The sequence below is a fragment of the Urocitellus parryii genome, chromosome 1 (genome assembly GCF_045843805.1).
Source record: "Urocitellus parryii isolate mUroPar1 chromosome 1, mUroPar1.hap1, whole genome shotgun sequence".
In the NCBI taxonomy this organism is placed as follows: Eukaryota; Metazoa; Chordata; class Mammalia; order Rodentia; family Sciuridae; genus Urocitellus; species Urocitellus parryii.
The window spans coordinates 156,292,795-156,311,057 of record NC_135531.1 but is presented as its reverse complement, the minus strand read 5'-3'; the positions used below and the strand labels follow the sequence as shown (position 1 = coordinate 156,311,057).

General features: G+C 48.6%; 1 protein-coding gene across 1 annotated transcript in view; it reads left to right on the top strand.

Moving 5' to 3' along the window:
• Positions 1-18,263, top strand: part of Slit3 (slit guidance ligand 3) — a 562,044-nt gene that overhangs the window by 438,614 nt on the left and 105,167 nt on the right. Inside the window, exons 8-9 of the mRNA XM_077797769.1 lie at positions 1,227-1,390; positions 9,989-10,130. Coding sequence (XP_077653895.1) covers positions 1,227-1,390; positions 9,989-10,130 — 306 coding nt within the window. The remainder of the gene's footprint in view (positions 1-1,226; positions 1,391-9,988; positions 10,131-18,263) is intronic.

The following is an 18,263-nucleotide window of genomic DNA, read 5'->3' as shown; positions in this document are numbered from 1 at the left end:
CCATTAGTTGGCCAGTGTTAGCAATGTGGACCTTACGCTGAGTGGAATGTGGTCAAGAGCCCTTCAGCTTTCCCACAGTAGGCATAGTGGTGGCCCGCACCACTCCTTTGGGCTGACACTCAATATTAAGAGGCTTGACAGAGAGCACTTGAGAGTCAAGATAACTGCTGGCTGATTAGCATGTCCAGGATCAGGCATTTGACATTTGCATCAGAAACCCAAGTCTAATGCTGCTCAACTCCCCACCACTATTTCTAATAACCAAAGGGCATGGGGAATACAGAAGTTGGAGATCCTGATAGAGTCCTTGAAGAAGAACTTTTAGCCCATAAAAAGGAAGTTCAAGTCGTTTAACTATCTGGGATTCCCTCAGCAGAGCAACAGGCAGATCCCTCCAGGGATTCTACTCATTCAAGGGCAAGAAATTGATCTGGAATCCCAGCTCCCAGAGCAGAAAAGCCAGAGTCTGCAACTTGTTAGAAAATCTTTTCAGAGGCACCTAAATCAGTCAGAAAAGCAAATATACCAGCTGGAATTGAACTTGGCAAGAGAGGGAGGGAACCACGGAGATTGCTATGGAGTGCTGCCATCCAGTATGAACACTTTATTTAAACAGGAAGCAGAGATGTTCCACCTTTCAGAAAGTACCCTCTCTCTGTACCCTACTCTCTCTGTGCAATGTGACCAGGTGGTCTTGGTGTTAGCTGTCCATGCAGCAGGCTTCTGAAGGACACTTAGGGAGGAGATGAAGGAGAGCCAGGTAAAAGGCAATGGCAGGTCTCAGCCACAGTGACATCTCAGACGGGCATTGAGATAGAGAAACATGTTTCAAGCTAGCTGTACCCCTGCTGGCACAAGAACTGAAATTTGCAAGAATCATCCCTTTGTAAGTTTGACCTGAATCAGTATTGTCACCATAATAATATCACACTCCGTCTCCTATGAGCTGAGGCTTGCCTTGTATGAGAAAGAAAAGGGTAGACTCATTATTAAGAAATGGAAATTGCTCAGAACCCTGAAGGCATCCACTGGATGTGCCCTACATGTGAAGATAATTTGTGGCTTAGCCATAAAAGGGCTGAGGCTCCTGCTTTTGGGGGAGTGCGAAGGAAAAGACTTCCCTATGCCATAAGAATTGTCACATTGGGGAAAGGGGTAGCAGAGGCCTGGTCCACTCTGCTCAGCACTGTGTGACCGAACCTTCCCTCTGTCTCTCCTTCTCCCAGGCGTCTTCACTCCAACCATTTATACTGCGACTGCCACCTGGCCTGGCTCTCAGATTGGCTGCGCCAGCGGCGGACAATTGGCCAGTTCACACTCTGCATGGCTCCTGTGCACCTGAGGGGCTTCAATGTGGCGGATGTGCAGAAAAAGGAGTACGTGTGTTCAGGTGAGCTCTTCCCCCGACCCAGCCTTGAACACGCAGCCCAGGCCGGAGCATGGCATAGAAGGAGCCCCATAGGTTGCTCCACACACACAGTAGTGACTTGAAGAGCTCTGGATTTCCTCAAGGTGTTCAAAGAAAGAAGCACTTGACACCTGGTAATGGAAAAGCTGAAGGAACTGTTAAGGCCCCTGGTCTGGTCATGCTAGGAAACCTAACGTCTGTTGAGTCACATGTCATATGGGTATGACACGGACATGGGTATGATGGAAGTGTTTTAGTGTTTGCTACACAGATCGCTGTCCTCTGAATGTTTGCAGAAATTGGGAAACAGGACAGTGTAGGCTGCAGAGTCATCCTGCCTGGCTGAAAATCCTAGCTCTGCCCCTTGCTAGTGTGTGACTTTGGCAAGTTACCTCTCATCTACAAAATGAAAAGAATAATAGTACATAACTCAAAGGGTGGGTAGGATTAAGTGAAATAATGCATATCAGGCACTTAGTGTAATGAGCAGCCCGTGGTAAGAGCTGTGTAAGTGGAGCTTAATTATGATAGTTTAGTGGGCCCACAAAATATGCTGAGCAAACAGAAGGGTTTGATCTGTGGGTAATAGAAGTGAAATGGGAGCACAGATTGCCACCGTAGCTCACAAGAATGGATGGTGCAGACGCGTGACTGACTGAGGCGGCTCGAAACTCCAGGGAAGGGCGGTGGCTGAGGACACAGTTTTTAAACCGGGTTCTAAGTTTCACTCGTTTGCTTTACTTTTCTTGACATCCTGTGCTTCCACTAACTTTCTCTTTTTCTGGTGGTAAAGAAGTAGACCCAATCCCTTGATTTTCCTTAAAGCAAAAAAAGAAAGAAAAAAAAAATTCGTGAAGGGGTTTCCTAAAGAGTTGTACAGATTCCCAAGAGCCCAGACCTGGAACTGGAGCCGAGGGCCTCCAGAGACTGAGCTTGGGAAGGGGTCATGAGGAGGGAGCAAGGTCCCCGGGAGCTGAGCTGACATCCCTCCCCACCTTTCTGAACTCTTGATCCTTTCCAGTACCCAGGGCTTATTGAGCCAAGTCTGGCGACCAGGCCCCAGCATGACCAGCTGTGCAGGCGGGTCTCCTGCTCCTCCACTGCCTGGCCACGGTGCAAGAATTCCCTTGATTCACCCTCCTCTCCCTCTCTGCTGTTTCCTCCTGTCACATTATTTCTTCATTATGTTATTTATTCTCCACAAACACTTGTCTCTGAGCAATACCTCAATAGCTTCCTATGGACGCCCACTTAGAAATCACTTCCCATGAAACACGTATAATAAAACCGTTTATCACACAGGCACCAAATTCAAATATAGTGACTCTAATTACTGTAATTATTAGGCAAAAGGTGCAATATTGGCATAAGTGCCAGTGAAAGAAATAATTATAGAGTGCAGGAGTCATCCAAGAGCTAGTGAGAAAAACTAATTAGAGAGAATGTTAAAACACATCATTACAGGTGGGTGCCGAGTTTAATGCAGCACATGGCTGTGAATGCCACTTCGTCATGAAAGCACCTTCCCGCCAAGAGTGGCAGGGCATTGCTGACCCAATAACAGCCAGGATCCAGAACCCGTGGGAGTAAGGCACTCCCTCCTAGGTCCCAGAAATGCTAATGCCCCCAATTCCCCTACTCCAGGAGGGTTCAATCTCGCAGGTGGATCTCATTAGTTACCTAGGCTCATCCTGACCACCTTTGTTGATAGCAGTCAAGTTCATCACTTATGATATTCTCTGGAGCTTCTAATAAGAAGCCAATTGCTTTATGAGGACATGAGAACTGAAGTCCAAAGACTTCAGACATCAATACGCTGTTGCCCTCCACCTTCTCACCTGTAGTTTGACTTTTGGGGAATGACTTGTATGTATGAGGGATTCATTAAATGCTTTATCAGGCACTCATGGGTAAAAATCTAGAAGATTGTAAGGGGTTATTTTGGAAAAGGTCAGAGTCAGTTGCAACAGTCTAAGGGAAATGATGAATGAAACTCCACCATCATGTGGGGTGTAGGAAGAGCATACCCCCAAAATGCTGCCTCCTTCACACCTGCTGAAGCCAATTGTAAGACTGATAAAAGGCTCCATCTGTGGTGTGCAGCTAACCCCTAGAGGAGGCCAGAGAAAAGGACAGCAGTCATATGCTGACCACCCCAGCACACCCTCATCCCAGTGCCAGCGCCCAGCTGGGCATATGCATGGGGTGGTTCTGTGTGGACTGATGTGGCTGTTTTAAGATGCAAAATGCTCCCCATTCAAGCTACTCCCCTAACAACTCACCAGAGGGAGACGTCAGTCAAAATGGAGGGGCAAGAATTCTCTTTAAAAATAGAGGTCATCCGATCAGGGGAAGGAGAGGCACGGGCTCCAATTAAGCCATCCTGCATGTGGCTTCCTTTCAGCCATCCCTGTCAAGCAGAAGAGGAAGAGCTCCCTAGGCCTTTAAGTGGTATTGAAAATTCACCAAACACATGGCCCCAGAGACGGAAGGAGCTTTATCTCACTCAGCCTGGGAGGGCCCTTGCCTGCCCAAGTCCCTGATATCTCCCTTGAATTAAATCCAGCTGTCTCAGCCTGGGCTCTTCTCCCCAGAAGCTCTGGAAATGGGCTCCTTATCACTCCAACTAACCCAGAAATTTGCTAAAGCTCACCTGGGCAAAATCCATCTCCCCGTCAGCCATTCCTTCCCAGAGACATCCACTTTCTTCCTCTGGGGAGTCAGCTGGGAATTTTTCACCAGGGTCAGGGTATATTCCTTTATTTTATTTTTATTAACATTTTCTATAATATGCAATTTGACCACTTATCTTCCTTCAGTCTCTGCTAAAAGAGCTTCTCTGTTAACTGCTCTTGCTTTGAGGAGAAGGCTGGGCCCAGGGCTGGAAGAGTCCATGGACCCTGTTTCTTTCTTGTTGCTCACAGGCTGGACCTTTATCAAAGTTCACAATAAATAGACCAGAGAAAAAGATCATGATATGTTAGTTGCAAGGTTGGGGTTTGTCATGTTTTTTTTTTTTAATTTTCATCTTAAGGGTTTATTTTGGGTTTAAATTCTAGGATTTACTTCCCATGTATTTCCTTGATCTGAGAGAGTTTCTATCTAATAATTTGTAATTTATAGTTAATAGTTAAATATTTGACCTCCTGAGTCAATTATCTCTTTCCTTTGAGTGTTTTTAAGCCCCCCAATTTGTCTGCCTACTTCACATTCATCTGCTGGTGGCCTTAGTATATGACATCTGCTCATAAGGACATTAGACTTGGTTGTGGTAATAAGGATCCACATCTCATATTCTTTCAGGTGCCCTATACCTAGAACAATGCTGGACCCTGGCGGCCTCCCTATAAACACTTTCTCATTTATTATTAAAATGAAATATACTTATCTCCCCGCAAACTGGAAAAGTTCCCTTCTTCTTCTTGTTTTTTTCTCTTTTTGTTTTTTAATTTGGGACTAGTTACTAAGTACAAAGATAATTAAGGTAAGCCATGACCAGCCACCCATCTCCTTAGGAGCTTTTAATTAAAACCTCATAATTGAACATTGCAGGAATGAGATTATTAGGTTTATTTAGCCATTTCCAAAATTATCATGCCTCTGGTATTTAGCTCACGTTCATTTCCATTCCCATCATGATTGCTTCAGCTGCAATGTCATTGTAGTCTGGTGTGGCTTTGAAAGGCCAGAGGCCAGTAGGGAGGCTTAATTTGAATACTGGAATTAATTTATTTCTACATACTCACAAGGCCACTGGATTTTTTTTACCCTGTGCACGCTGTTGGGTGATTTTTTTTTTTTTAAGACAGAAGGAAATAAACACAAGAGTGTCCAAGCATCTCCTAGTGTATCTTACAAGATCTGGCCCCTGAGCCTGCGCCCCTGCCCCCTCAGAGATTCTGAGGCACTGAGAGTTTTAATTTCACAGTATTAAGAGAGGCATTTAGGGTAGCCTTTTGGTAGGCAGGGCAAAAGAACACTGGACCGAAAGCTGGAACTTTGTTGTTTGGGATCTATGATCTTGGGCAGCTGGCTTAACCTTCCTGTTCTTAGTCTCCTCATCAGTGTGATGGGAGTGATCATTCTAGAACCTGGATGTGCGTCCTGGGGGATCAAGTGAGACAACATGATAGGGTCTTGAGTGTTGCATCTGGCACTCAGTGAACTACTCGGTGAACACTAGCTGCTGTGAGAATGTAGTGGCTCTTGTTTGGCCAATACGGTATTCTTGTAAGTAATCCCCTATTTCTGGCTCCATATTCTTGTGGTCTCCATGGACCTCTCTAGGTCTGAAGTTCGGTGATCTTTGTCCCATCATCTGGGCAGACAGATCAGGGCCTTGTGCTTTCAGCATGATGATCACCCTCGTTTTACCAGTTAGGCAAAGAGCAAAGGTGAGGTGAAGGCCGGGCAGGAGGCAGCTCTGGTCATAGATGCGTCTTTGTTCTCTCTGAGAAGTCAGTAGGTTAGCAAGACTCCCAGTGCCCATGCTGGTGGCCTCAGGCACCTTCCCTGGAAGAGGCTGAGCTGGAGCTCATTCCTGCCCTCGCAGTCCCTAGGTGCCCCGGGCCTCCCAGGCCTTGCTGGTGAGCATCAATCAGCAGGGAAAGCCAGCACCTCCATTTCCTGGAACTCCTGGGGTCCGCCTTCAAGGCACGGCCCTACAGTCCAAGGAGACATCGGAAGACAAGATGTCCTCCTTTACACCTCGCTCAGCAGAGGTGGCTGTGGCTTTGCGTTGAGATCCAGCACTAACGTAGTGGTGAAGAGGGACCTATGAGGGAGACACGGGCTCAGTCCACATCTACCTCCCTCTTCTGGATGGCAATGTCCTTCCAACCTCAGTGGGGCAGCATTTTGGTCCCAACGAAAGAGTTTGAGAACAGGTAACTCGGGCAGTTATTAAAAATGGAAGAAGTGAAGAGCAAGGCCACAGGCACTTCTTCATTAGTAGTAGGACATCTTAGAAAGGGGATCACTGGAGTGTTATGGGCTGGTCCATTAATATGCTCGGATTTAAGGCCACTTTCTCTGCCAGTGGACAGGCTCACACAGGACAATGTGGATTCCTGGGGTCCCCATAAGAACATATTTCATGTGAGGAGCTCAAGGAGCACACAGGCAAGGCTCGTCTAGATATTCCTCTATCCCAGAAGAAAAACTGTCCCAGTTCTTTGCCGCATCCCAGCTCATCATGACATAATTTTCTGGGTGAGAAAGGGGTGTCTCCTGACTTTGTCCTGCTTAGAAATGCTCTGCTGCTGGCTCCCCAAACATGTGTGGACAGCAAGGGTTTGGTGACATTTCACAGCAGAATGCCTGGGACACCTCGAACCTGCAGTGGGAGCCCCAAGTGACTTTGCCAGCACTGACAGCTGCAGGGGAGGAGTGACCTTCTGATGCAGATTTCCACCTGCCATGGCCACTCCATCTCCCCACAAAATGGCAGGTCCTCTCTTGCAGAGCCAGGGCACCAGGACTCAGGGAGCCTCTCCTCAGAGCCCTTCTAGAAGGAGCATTGACCTGCATTCCTGATGACCTTCTGCAGGGCAGTCACCTCTGAGGGGTGTCGCCTGTTCACCCTCTCATTCACCCACCCTGTGCTGACTGAGCACGTGCTCCAGGTCCAGCCCTGTTTTAGGCACCGAAAATACAACAGTGATCAAGACAAAAACCGTCACTGTCCTTATAGAATTTGCATTCCAGTCTCAGTCTATCCAGGGGGAGGGACATGAGCCATCACTCACAGGTACTCAGAGGCCTACAGGGACATGGGAAAATGCTGTCAGAGAAAGTGACCCTGTCTTTCACCCTCATTTGAAACCTGAAGTGTGTTGTTTAAATAAGGTCCTGTCCTCACCTGCGGGAATGCCTGCTGCCTGGGGTGCTGCCAGCCCAGGGTGCTGACGAGGCTATAATTACCGCTGTTTCTCACTGTGTAATTAAAGGTGTTGTTAGTGACCTGGTTAAGGGATCTTTTTCAAAGGCTTTTTTGTCGTGACAACATCCCTTGAAATGTAGTGCACACTGCAACAGAATCAGAGCCACCCTCTCCAAGACCCACAACCCCCCAGGGACTCAAGATGCAACCTGGGTCTGGTTTAGAACAGGATTAATTACTACATAGAAATTGGTGTAGGGGGGTATAAGTGGGGGCTTTGAAAATCACTCCAAGTAGAACTTCCTGTTGTCAATAGGGAGCCTTGAATACAGTTCCTCCCCTTCTCCAACACACACCATTCAAGTAATATTTTGACAGATCTGAAGAGGGGCAGCCATCCAGTTTCTCTGCCTGATGGGTAGAAGGGCAGGGGCGCAGGCTGCAGTCCCTACATTTCCCATGGGGAAGGCGCCAAGTGTGGCAGTTCCTCTTGTGAGGCCAGCCACATTCCCCCTTGCTGTGGAAGGGCAGGCACAGCAGCTTCCTTTGGGGGATGGGATACCACCTGCACTTCAGAAGCCCTGCAATCTGAAGCCACCTGCTTCAGCCTCCCTCACCCATGGCTGAAGGGACCGGAGTCCTTCACACTGTGGCTCCTCTGTGTGCCTGCAGGGAAGAGCAGAGGGGAGAAGCTGCCCTCTGTCCCATTATCAGTGTCGAAATCATGCCACCCAAACTCCTTACTCACCAAGATGTCAACAAAAATGCCACTGTGACTTGCCCAAGGTCTTCAGATAATTAATGGCAGAGTGATACTCAATTGTAATAATAATAATAGCAGCAATAGCTGATTTTACTAAGCTCCTCCCCTGTGCCAATCATTCTTCTAAAGAATCTATGTGTCAACTTTCTTCACCTTCCCAAAAAAACATGCTATGAAATAAGGCTGTGATCCCCGCTTTTACAGATGGGGGAAACAAGGCACTGGGAGTAAGAACCAAGGGATGGAGCTAAGATCAGCGCCGAGGCTGTGGGACTCCAGAGCCCCCACACTCAGCCAGGACATTCTTGTTTCTGGGTTGAGGCTCCTGCGGGCTGTCTAAGCTCCCCGGATTGGAACAAAGCCAGCATACCCCTGTCTCTGGGAGAATGTTCCAGGGGGCTGTTAGTGTAGCCATCAGCCCTCGGGCACTTTCCATGGTCTTCATTGGATCCCCTCCTGTGGCACTAGTGACTTTGAAGTCCTTGTGTACTGGACAGGAATCAAGAATATTCTCTCAAATATCCCAGCTGAGAGGATGTTTTTAAATATTTATTTTGCGTGTACTTAGGAGGTGAAAGGCAGTAAAAGTCTCTGGCCATTGGGTTGGCACTTCCTGGGGACAGAAACATTTCAAATTAAGCTGGAGGCATCAACTTGAGCTCCGACAGACAGATCAGCCTTTGGGGTCATGGGCACTGCTGAACGCTCCACGTGGAGTCTCAGCGTCCAGATGGGGACTTGCCCGGGATCCAGTTGTCACTCTGATTCCACCACCAGGGATGTCTCGCTCTGGTTTTCATTTCTCCTCTGAAAAGGGGCCAAACCAAAAATCATTTCTGTCATTCATGTTTAATCTGCCTCCAGGAGCCCCCGCCAGAGGTCCCAGGCCCCAGCAATGGGGAGCCCTGCAGAGTTGTTCTGAGCTTGGTGCAGCCTGGGCCTCTTTGCTCAGAGAGAGGTCTTGAAAGACACTGTGATGACCACTGCTGGCTGGATCTGAAAGGGATGGGATGAGTCCTGGGAGGGCCGCTTCATCGGGTCTTCCTTTTGGACCAGAACATCCACATTTGGAAAATGCAGCATGGGTGTGAGATCCTGACCTCACTGTGAGGTAGCAACCAAAGTATGGGAATGTTTATAGTGTCTTTAAAATATTCAAATTTGTTTCTTCTATTTGGGATTTAATGTGAAAAGAGAATGTCATTAAAATTCTCTTTAACTCTGAATCCTCAGTTGGGTCAGTAATGGGTTTGTGTGTCCATTTGGCCTTCTAAATAAGCTCCTGGGGTGCCATTTGCTTGGGGTTTTTATGACTTGGCTTTAAATTCACTCTGGTTCACCTCATACAAATGAAGGGCTAACTTCAAAATACGTAGCAACTTATTTGCCTCATTTCTAGTGAGGGAAATTTCATTTGCATGTTCCCTGGGCATAAAAGCCATTCAGAAATAACTTGGGCATCACTGCTGATGAATGTGTTGACATGTAACAACATCATTGCCCCAAGTGGGGAAATTCTGCCACCTTGTTGCTCCCACTTGGTTTGACACCTCTGGGGGCTTCCAGCCACTAGAGAAAGGACTAGTTTTGTCTACACTCAGCCTTCAATCATCAGATACAAGCCAAAACCCCAGGGTGCCATTCAAATGTTGGGCACCCTGCAAAAGTGGTCCCAGCAAAATACCCTTTGGACCAGTGTGTGTCTCCATGAGTGACTGACCCTGGGGCTTGGCTTCTCCTAACATGAGAGGCCAGGATGGTGGGACGAGAGAGCAGGTGCAACAACCAGAAGCAGCGAGGTCAAGGCCAGACTCTCTCCTGGGGCTCCCCTGTCAGTGGCGATGATTTTTCAGACAGCTTTTCAGGTGAAGCCACATCCTTGGGAAGCTGGTGAAGGGACATGGACAAGAGATGACCGATGTGTTCCTGCCGACAGGTGCCCACTCAGAGGCCCCATCCTGCAATGCCAACTCTCTCTCCTGCCCTTCCGCCTGCACCTGCAGTAACAGCATCGTGGACTGCCGAGGAAAAGGGTTGACGGAGATCCCCGCCAATCTGCCAGAGGGCATCGTGGAGATGTAAGTGCCCGGGTTTGTCATCCCTCTGTCCCAGTCAGTCCCTCTGGGGAGTCATCAGTATCTCACTGCTAGAGCTGACTGTTAAAAACCCTCAGGAATCTCTTCACCATCCTCCCTGCCTTCCCCAGCATGCCAGCTGAGGGTTAAAGATGCAGACTTCAGAACCCGGGCCAATCCCATCCCACCTATTGCTGCACATAAAGTTTTATTGGAACACGTCCATGCCCATTTGTTCCGTGCTGTCTGTGGCTGCTCTCATAGGGCAGTATCGTGACAGAGGACCATGTGGCCTGCAATGCATTCTGTCTGGTCCTTTGCATTAAGTCATCTGCCTGTGCCCCAGGATCGTGCTGTTTGTGTCCCGGCCTTCCTATTTATTATCTGTATGACTTGAGGTAAGATAATTGCCCTTCCATCTTTCATTTTCTCACCTGTAATAATGTGATAATTACAGTATTAAACCCCAATGGGTCATTGTGAAAATGAAATGAAATTCTGCACGTGACGCACTTACTCCACAGGCCGCTGATTTACAGTCTGGTGAGTGGTGGAGGAGGGTGTGCCCTGAGCCCACTTCCCCACACACTCAGGGGCGCTGGCTCTGATCATACGGGTAGGTGTGTCCCCCAGATTAGATCTTCCTGTAAAGAGACAGCACTTGGCACATGGGTGTATATGTACAGATGTCAGAAATTTCAGGAGAATTTGTCCACACAGCGCAGATTTGTCCACCCTCCCCTTGCGGTTAAGAAACAGGCAGCGTTGCATTCTGGAATGAGTGGAGTGTCAGTCAACACTGACCCCAAGATCGCTCTTTAAATGACTGCAGTTGTTTTCATTTTCTGTCTTCACCTTTAGGTAGCTTTATTGAAAACACCATCACATGGACCCCTTCTGCTGAAAACTCATTAGATAAAATCCCTCCAAATAAGAGAAGTGCTTCCCTCAGCTCGATACCCTTCATCACCTCCTCCTCCCCCACTCCCCTTCTCCTCCTTTTCTCCCCCATCCCTTGCATTCCCTTTTGTTCCAGCTCAATCCAGTCGATGGCTCCCCGGCTTTTCCCTTCACTCCTGTGTTCATTCAGCCAATACTTGTTGGGAGTCCACTGTGTTACAGGCACTGTTCTGTGCTTGGAGAGGCAGCAATGACAAAATAGACAAAATTACTGCCTTAATGATACTTGCATGAGGGTGGGGGATAAACAGGAAACAAAGTAAAGTAAATGACACAATATGTTAGAAGGAGGTAGGTCCTATGGAGAAAATGAAGCAAAAAAAGGACTTCAAATAAGTGAAAGAAAAAAAAACACAAGTAGATTTCTAGAGGAAGAGTGCAATTAGGTAGTAGGGATGGCAGGCAGAGAAACATAGGGCTTATAACAGTGGAGTCCTTCTTCCTTTCTTCATCTTCTTTGCCAGCTCTTTCTGGCTCTCTTCAAAGTGGTCTTCCCTAGCCCCAGTAGGCACAATCACGGCTCCACACCTTTCCTGCAAGCATCGGCCTTTGGGAGGAGTCCTTGGGGCCTGCTGTGCATGGCCTCTGTGCCCTTCACCGTCTGCTCTCGGCCCTCAGTCTTCCTTTCCCCAGCACCAGCGACCACATCCCCCAGCGTTCCCTGGGACTCCCCTCAGTCCTCAGCATCACTCTGGCTCTGAGCCCCTCTCCCTGAAGGCACGGAGGCCTCTCCTGCCTCTCCTGCTCATGCCTTGCTTCCTGCTTCCCTCATTTCTCCTAGCTCCAGTTCCTGCCATCTTCTCTTCCTGCACCAGCCCCTTTATCATCTTCTCCTTCCCTTGGTCCACGTTCCCTGTGCAGCTGCCATCTTTCCATTTCCACCCCATCTCTCTGCCCCAGGCCCAGCGCTCCCCTCTGAGGACCCTCCCCTTTCCCTCTCCATCCACACCAGCTGCGACCTTCCCAGGCTATTCAGGACACACTTCCTGCCAGCCCCATCCCACTGAATGTCCCCATGGGAGGTGCCCCTTCTCATCCCTACCTGTTCCTTTCTCACACCACCTTTTCTCTTTTGTCTTTGGCCACCACAGACTTTCCCTTGGCCAGTTCCAAAACCACAGTCTGATGAAAGAGGCCAGTCCAGGTCATGAGGCCAGTGACACCCCCCCAACCCTGGGCGTACCCCTTCTCCCCTGCTTCACATCTCTGTGGGCCTCACAGGACATGGCTCAGGTCTCCAGGAGAGAGAAAAACTGCAGATGTGCAGGTCACACTGTGCCTGCCTGGCTGGGCTCACGTCTGGGCAAGCTGGAGTCGTAACTGCCAAAAGGCTGCCTGGTCCTCACTGAGTTTCTCCCACCCTGAGGTTAAGTGAGAAGGGAACAAACAATGTGATGTTTTCCCATTGAGGAAAAGTGCTCAGTCTGAAGGAGTCCTTCCCTAAGCTCCTGGACTTTCCTCTACTCTCATGGCTATTAAAAACGTACTTTATTTTACAAAATGATTACTCCTGAAAGCAGAGTACGTGTGTATGTAATCATGATATAATTATGAATACATGTATATTATATAAATATGAATTATATAACAGAGGGAGGGAGAGAGAGAGAGAGATTGCCTTTAATTGTCCAAATAAAAGACCTGTGAACACCTAGCCCATGAAATGCCCAAGTCTGGACCTCAGCAACCTAGCTAGAGTGTGTCTGAAGATAAAGCAACAACCTGGTGGCTAAGAGTACAGACCATGGACTTGGGCAGACCTGCATTCCAGCTCTGGCCCTGTCTTGAGCCAGAGCCAAGTAACTTCCAATCCTTGGTTCCCTCACCTAAAAAATGCAAAGGCGAATGGTACCTCTTAATGGTTCGTATGAGAGTTAACTGAACACGTGCTGACAAAGGCTTACAGTGTGTCCTGGAGTGCACTCTGATAGCCATGACTGTTGTCATGTTGCAACCCTAAGTACTCCACGAGTGCCACCAGTTTTATAGGGATGATGATGGGTTAGAAGCCACACCCTAGGAGCTGGAGCTGCCTACACAGGGGGATCCTCCATAAAGCAGGTCAGATCTTTAAAGGTGTGTTTGAGAGGCCAGGTTCTAGACAGAGGCCAGCCACACGCATGTGACCTGGGAGGAGGTGTCTTCATGCTGAGGCACGAAGACATGGCCGGGAGGCTGCGCCAGCTGTGGGCACCCAAGGTCCCCCAGACAGATCTGCAGGGCTCCCCTTGCTGCACCTGCCTCACTTTCCCCTGTGATGAAATGAAGCTGAGAAATTCAAGCAGCTGAGGATTGTTTCTATGCTGGGGAGGGTACTTAGGGTAGCGACACCTGAGAGAGAGAACTTGATGGAGGAAAGGGACCTGCCTGCTCCTAGCGGCAATAGAGCCTGGGCTGGGGACTCTGCATCAGCCTGAGAATCTCTGAAGAAGATAATATGCATCCTCCTAGCAGCAAGGGACCAGCAGGTGGACGGAGAGGTGAGAGAAGGGAACAGAGACAGTAGGGAGGAATAGGAGTGTCTGGTTATCATCCCCTGCCCAGACACATCTGAACTTGAACTTTCTGTTTAACATGAAGAACTCCACCTCTTGCCCAGGACCATCTATATAATCCAGATGTGTGTTCCCCTTCAGAAGGGCTCTTCTCAATCCTTAACTACTTGAGATTCTTTTAAATTCCCTTGCCTTGGAGAGGTCCTGCCCTGCGAGACTTTGGAAGGGGCATCTCTCATGCAAAGCAACCTGGCAGACTCCCTTTGATTTTTTTCTGAAGCCAAAGCAGCTCAGAGGAGCGTGTGCTGGTGTCCTCGAATACCAGAGCCAATTCCTCTAAAAATAGCTTTCTTCCAGAGAACCCACAGCGAGATGCTTCACTGCAGATTTTCCTCGAAAACTCAGTTTGCATCAAGGGCGTCACTCACACTGTTCCCTGATGTTTCTCTGAACTGGCTCCAGCCTCCAGCCAGAGCAATCCAGGGAAGAGCCAGAGACCACACGTGCCTGCCTGCGTTCTGTGGTCTTCAGATGCCCTCTGGGGCCTTTAAGAGCTCCGGAGGGCCTCGCGTGCTTAGAGCCCCTCCCTAATCTCTGCTGCATCTTCTGCCGTGTCTGCTCTACACCCTCATATGGTGTCCTCAGGGTCATGTCTCCTGCTATGGAAGGTCCATTTATTTGATGGAGGAAGGCTGTAGATAGGTTACAGTGTCAAGTTGCATGCAGAAGCAGCTAGGAGGGAAAAAGCGGTGTCTCCACTGTCCCCTTGCTCCCATTGTTAATCTGCCAGTGAGGAGACAGCTGCTTAGCAATAGATAATCCCCCCATTACAATGGTCACCAGAGGGGCTGAGAGAGGTCGGAGAACTAAAAGCCAAATATACCCAACAGAACCAGAGATGGCGAGCTCTAGAAGCCACAGAACTCTATGACTCAAGTGTTGGGAGAGTGCCAGGTTTCTGAGTGGATGATGCCCAGGCAAGGCAGGAAGGCAAGGGCTGGGTGCAGGTGTTGCAAAGGAGAGCCAATCAGGAGGCAAAATGGTTTCCAGCAGAGCCCTGGGGCCCAAAGTCCTGTGTTCAAATCCTGGTGTTGCGTCTGATTCCAGACACATTTCTTAACATCTTCTGCTTCTCTTGGTTTCCCTCTTTGCAAAACAGGGATCACATACCTACCTAGAGTTTTTCCACAGGATTTAAATAGCACAATATGTGGAAAGTTAGCATAATTTTTGGAAGCTACTGAAAAAAATGGAATTGAAAAAGCAAGAACTATGCACATGTGTGCACCTGAGACATGATAGCATAATTTAGTCTCAACTTCCTGTACTTTCATTTTTTTCTAAGATAATTTTTTTTTTAGGGTTGACAATACAGATAGGGGTAGAGTGCTTTCCTAGCATGTGTGAGGCCCTGGGTCCCATCTCCAGCACCTCACCCACAGACACACAAAAAGTTCTTCTGCAGATACCTGGACACCTGAACACAATAAGGAGGGCAAGTCTGGTTCTGTCTGCACCTGTTTTCTGTAGGTGATGCCAGGTGTCCTGAGACAGCAGGTTAGTGATGGCTTGTGCCAGATTTGCCCTCAACCCTCATCTTTGTGATGAGGACCAAACATAGAGGCTCAGTGGGGGAGTCTAGGGCTCACTACAGGAAGCAATAGTGAGACAGGCCAGGAAGGGGTGTAGAAATGGGGCACAGAGAACAACCTTGAAAGGACCTTCTCCCTCCCCCCTGTCCCAGACCTAGTGAAGTAGACTCTGGCTTGTCCATCTGGTCTCCAGCCATGTGGCCCAAGAGGACTTGGTGGGAGGAGAACACAGACTTCCTTCCTTCAGCAGGATTTAATGTGAGCTCCCAAGTTGAAAGAAAATGAGGAGAGATGGGAAAGATTTAAGAAACCACAAAGGTGCTTCTGGGGAAGAGCAGTACAGCCTAGGGGTCGAGAGCCAGGCACTTGAGTCGGACCAGCCTGGGTTCAAGTCCAGGCTGTGCCCTGCACTAGCGGACCTGGGGCACATTGATTTGGTCATCCATAAAATGGGCATCTAACCACTACTCCTTGCTTTGTACTGCTGTTGAAAGCCTCACAGCATGAGCCAGTATGTGACATATAAAAAGCCCTCATTAATGGTAGATGTGCTTCACATTGAAAGCCCTGCCAGCACCACCACCAACTCAATGCGGCTCCTCTTTATCAGGTGATTTGCAGACATGCCCTGCACTAGCCGTGCCCCTGCCAGTCTCTCTGGCACCATGTTGACTTGCGGATTGTGAGAAATACATGGTGTTCTGTGGCATGCCTGCAAATGACAGATCATTAAGGAAGCACCCGAGGAATTGGGCCAAGTCAACATGGAGCACAAATGGCTGAGGTCCCCATCATATGTTCCTGTTGTTTCTGCTGTGCAGGAAATGCTCAGAGGTTTGATGTGTGTGTTTGTTTTTATGCTCGTTCTATTAAATCAGTTTGCAGCCTGAATAATGTTCACCAAACAAAGAAAGACACATGTGCCAGTTAAGAGAGGCCTCGAACAGCTGCTGGCTTCAGACACATCTGAAATGTGACAGTTTTTGCTAATGCTATTAGTGCTTTTGGAAGCTTTTTCACTGGGGGTCTAAATTGCTGCCTCCTTGTTCTGGGCTGCAGGACTGGGCATGTGTGGACGCTTCCAGGGACTCTTAGCAGCAAAGGCCTGGAGCACACTCCAGCTTTGCTCCCTTGGAGAGGGGCCCTTTTCCCCGCAGATAAGCAGGCAAGGAGCGAAATAGTGGCAGATGAGAAAAGAGATGGGCTTTGAAAAACATAAGAACTTGGGTTAGAGTCCCACCACTAGCTCTTCCTGGTTTTGTGAAGTTTGACAAGTGACTTCATCTCTCTGAGCCTCAGTTTCCTTGTGCATAATGTGGAGGTAATAATAACTAAAAACATGCCTCGAGGGGTGCAAATACTGAGTCGGACATGCTGTGGGAAATTCTGCCCAGTGCCTGCCCAATCCCCTGCAGCTCAGCACCTTGTGTTTGCTGCCTCTTTAGATTGCTGTGTCCCTCCTTTTGTCTTTATGTGTAAGGTGCCCAGACTGTTCACAGTTAACCTACCCAGACCAGCCCCCATATCACCTGGGACAAAGTTAATACACATCATGTCCTGGCCTTGGCAATCTGTAAGAGGTCCAATGTGAGACAGTAACCAAAGCAGCTTGAGAAGCTGGGAGACCAGACCAAACCCACCCCCAGAGAAAGTCTGGGGTGTGAAGGATACAGGGCCATGTCTTTGCTGGGGAAGAAAGGATAGGTTTGACATTCTTTTTTTAAAAAATTTTGTCCAAAATCACACTTTTGTACTCTATGTGCATATTTTATATGTACAGGAGTCCCTCCATATTCATGGGGGATTTCTTCCAGGACCTCCCTCAAGCACCCAAATCCTCAGATGCTCAAGTCCCTTATACAAAGTGGCATCGCATTTGCATATAACCTATGTACATACATCTCTCCATATACTGCAAATCATGTCTAGGTGACTTGCAATATCTAATGCAGTGTAAATACTATGTAAACAGTTGTAAGACTCTATTGTTCAGGAAGTAATGACGGGAAAAAGTCTGTGTTCAGTACAAATGCAATTTTCTTCTGAATGTCTTTGGACTGTGTTTGGTTGCATCTGCAGATAGGGAACCCGGATGCAGAGGGCAGACCCTGCTCTCAGCTACATTGCCCTTTCCTGAGCTTCTCCAGCCTTTTTGCTGGGCGCCTACTTCCACAGCTTGAGCTCTGAGGTCGTAATTCCCTGTCCTTGTCTATAACTGAGAAAGCCCCCTTAGTCTCAGTTTCCTCATTTTCACAAATATAAAGAGGCACTGAGTCCAATGGATACAAAAAGAAAGACATCGATTCTAGCTCTGTCACTTTGATGCAAATGATTTAACTCCTCTAAGTTTTTTTTCTCATCTGCAAAATGGGGCCAATACTGCTGGTCTCATCCTTGTGCAAGTTAAAAGAAATAATAGACCTAAATCAACTAGACTTCATAAATGATACCCCTTACTATTTGCCATGGTCACCATAGAATTTGATTCTGTGGTGGACCATCATGGGCTACTCTCCTTCCACAGATTATTCAGTGCCTTGAGGCCAGTGTCACATCTTGCTCCTTCCTTCTTTCCTTCCTCCCCTAGTGCTTCAGGTCACTGAAATGGAGGGAAATGGGTGACCCACAGGGAGACTCAGTAGCCCTCATGCCCCCCCTGTCCTCACCCAGGGAGCAGTGGATCCACCTGCAAGAGCAGAGTGGTTACCATTGTTACCCAGGGTGCTTCTCTCCAGAGGCACCATCCAGGTGAAACCTCTTGCCACAGTGGCAGGTGAATCCCAGGTCCTGGAGGGAACACAGCACCTGACTGGCAGCCCCAGAGATTCCTGATGCCTTGACTGAGAAATCCCGGCTGAACCCTTTGCTCAGCTGGAAACGAGAATGTTCTTGGCACTTCTGTCAAGACAGTAGCCATAGTCCACGCTCCCTGAGGCCCTGTGGCCATACTTGGTGGCTCACCACGGGCCAGTCAGCCCGCCAGGTCCCTGTCCAGTCCGCCCGTGAATGCATTCCCAGCAAGCACTGCCCCGCCCCCTCCAGCAGGGCACAAAGGCATGTTGACGGAGCGTGGCAGTCTCATTTGTAGA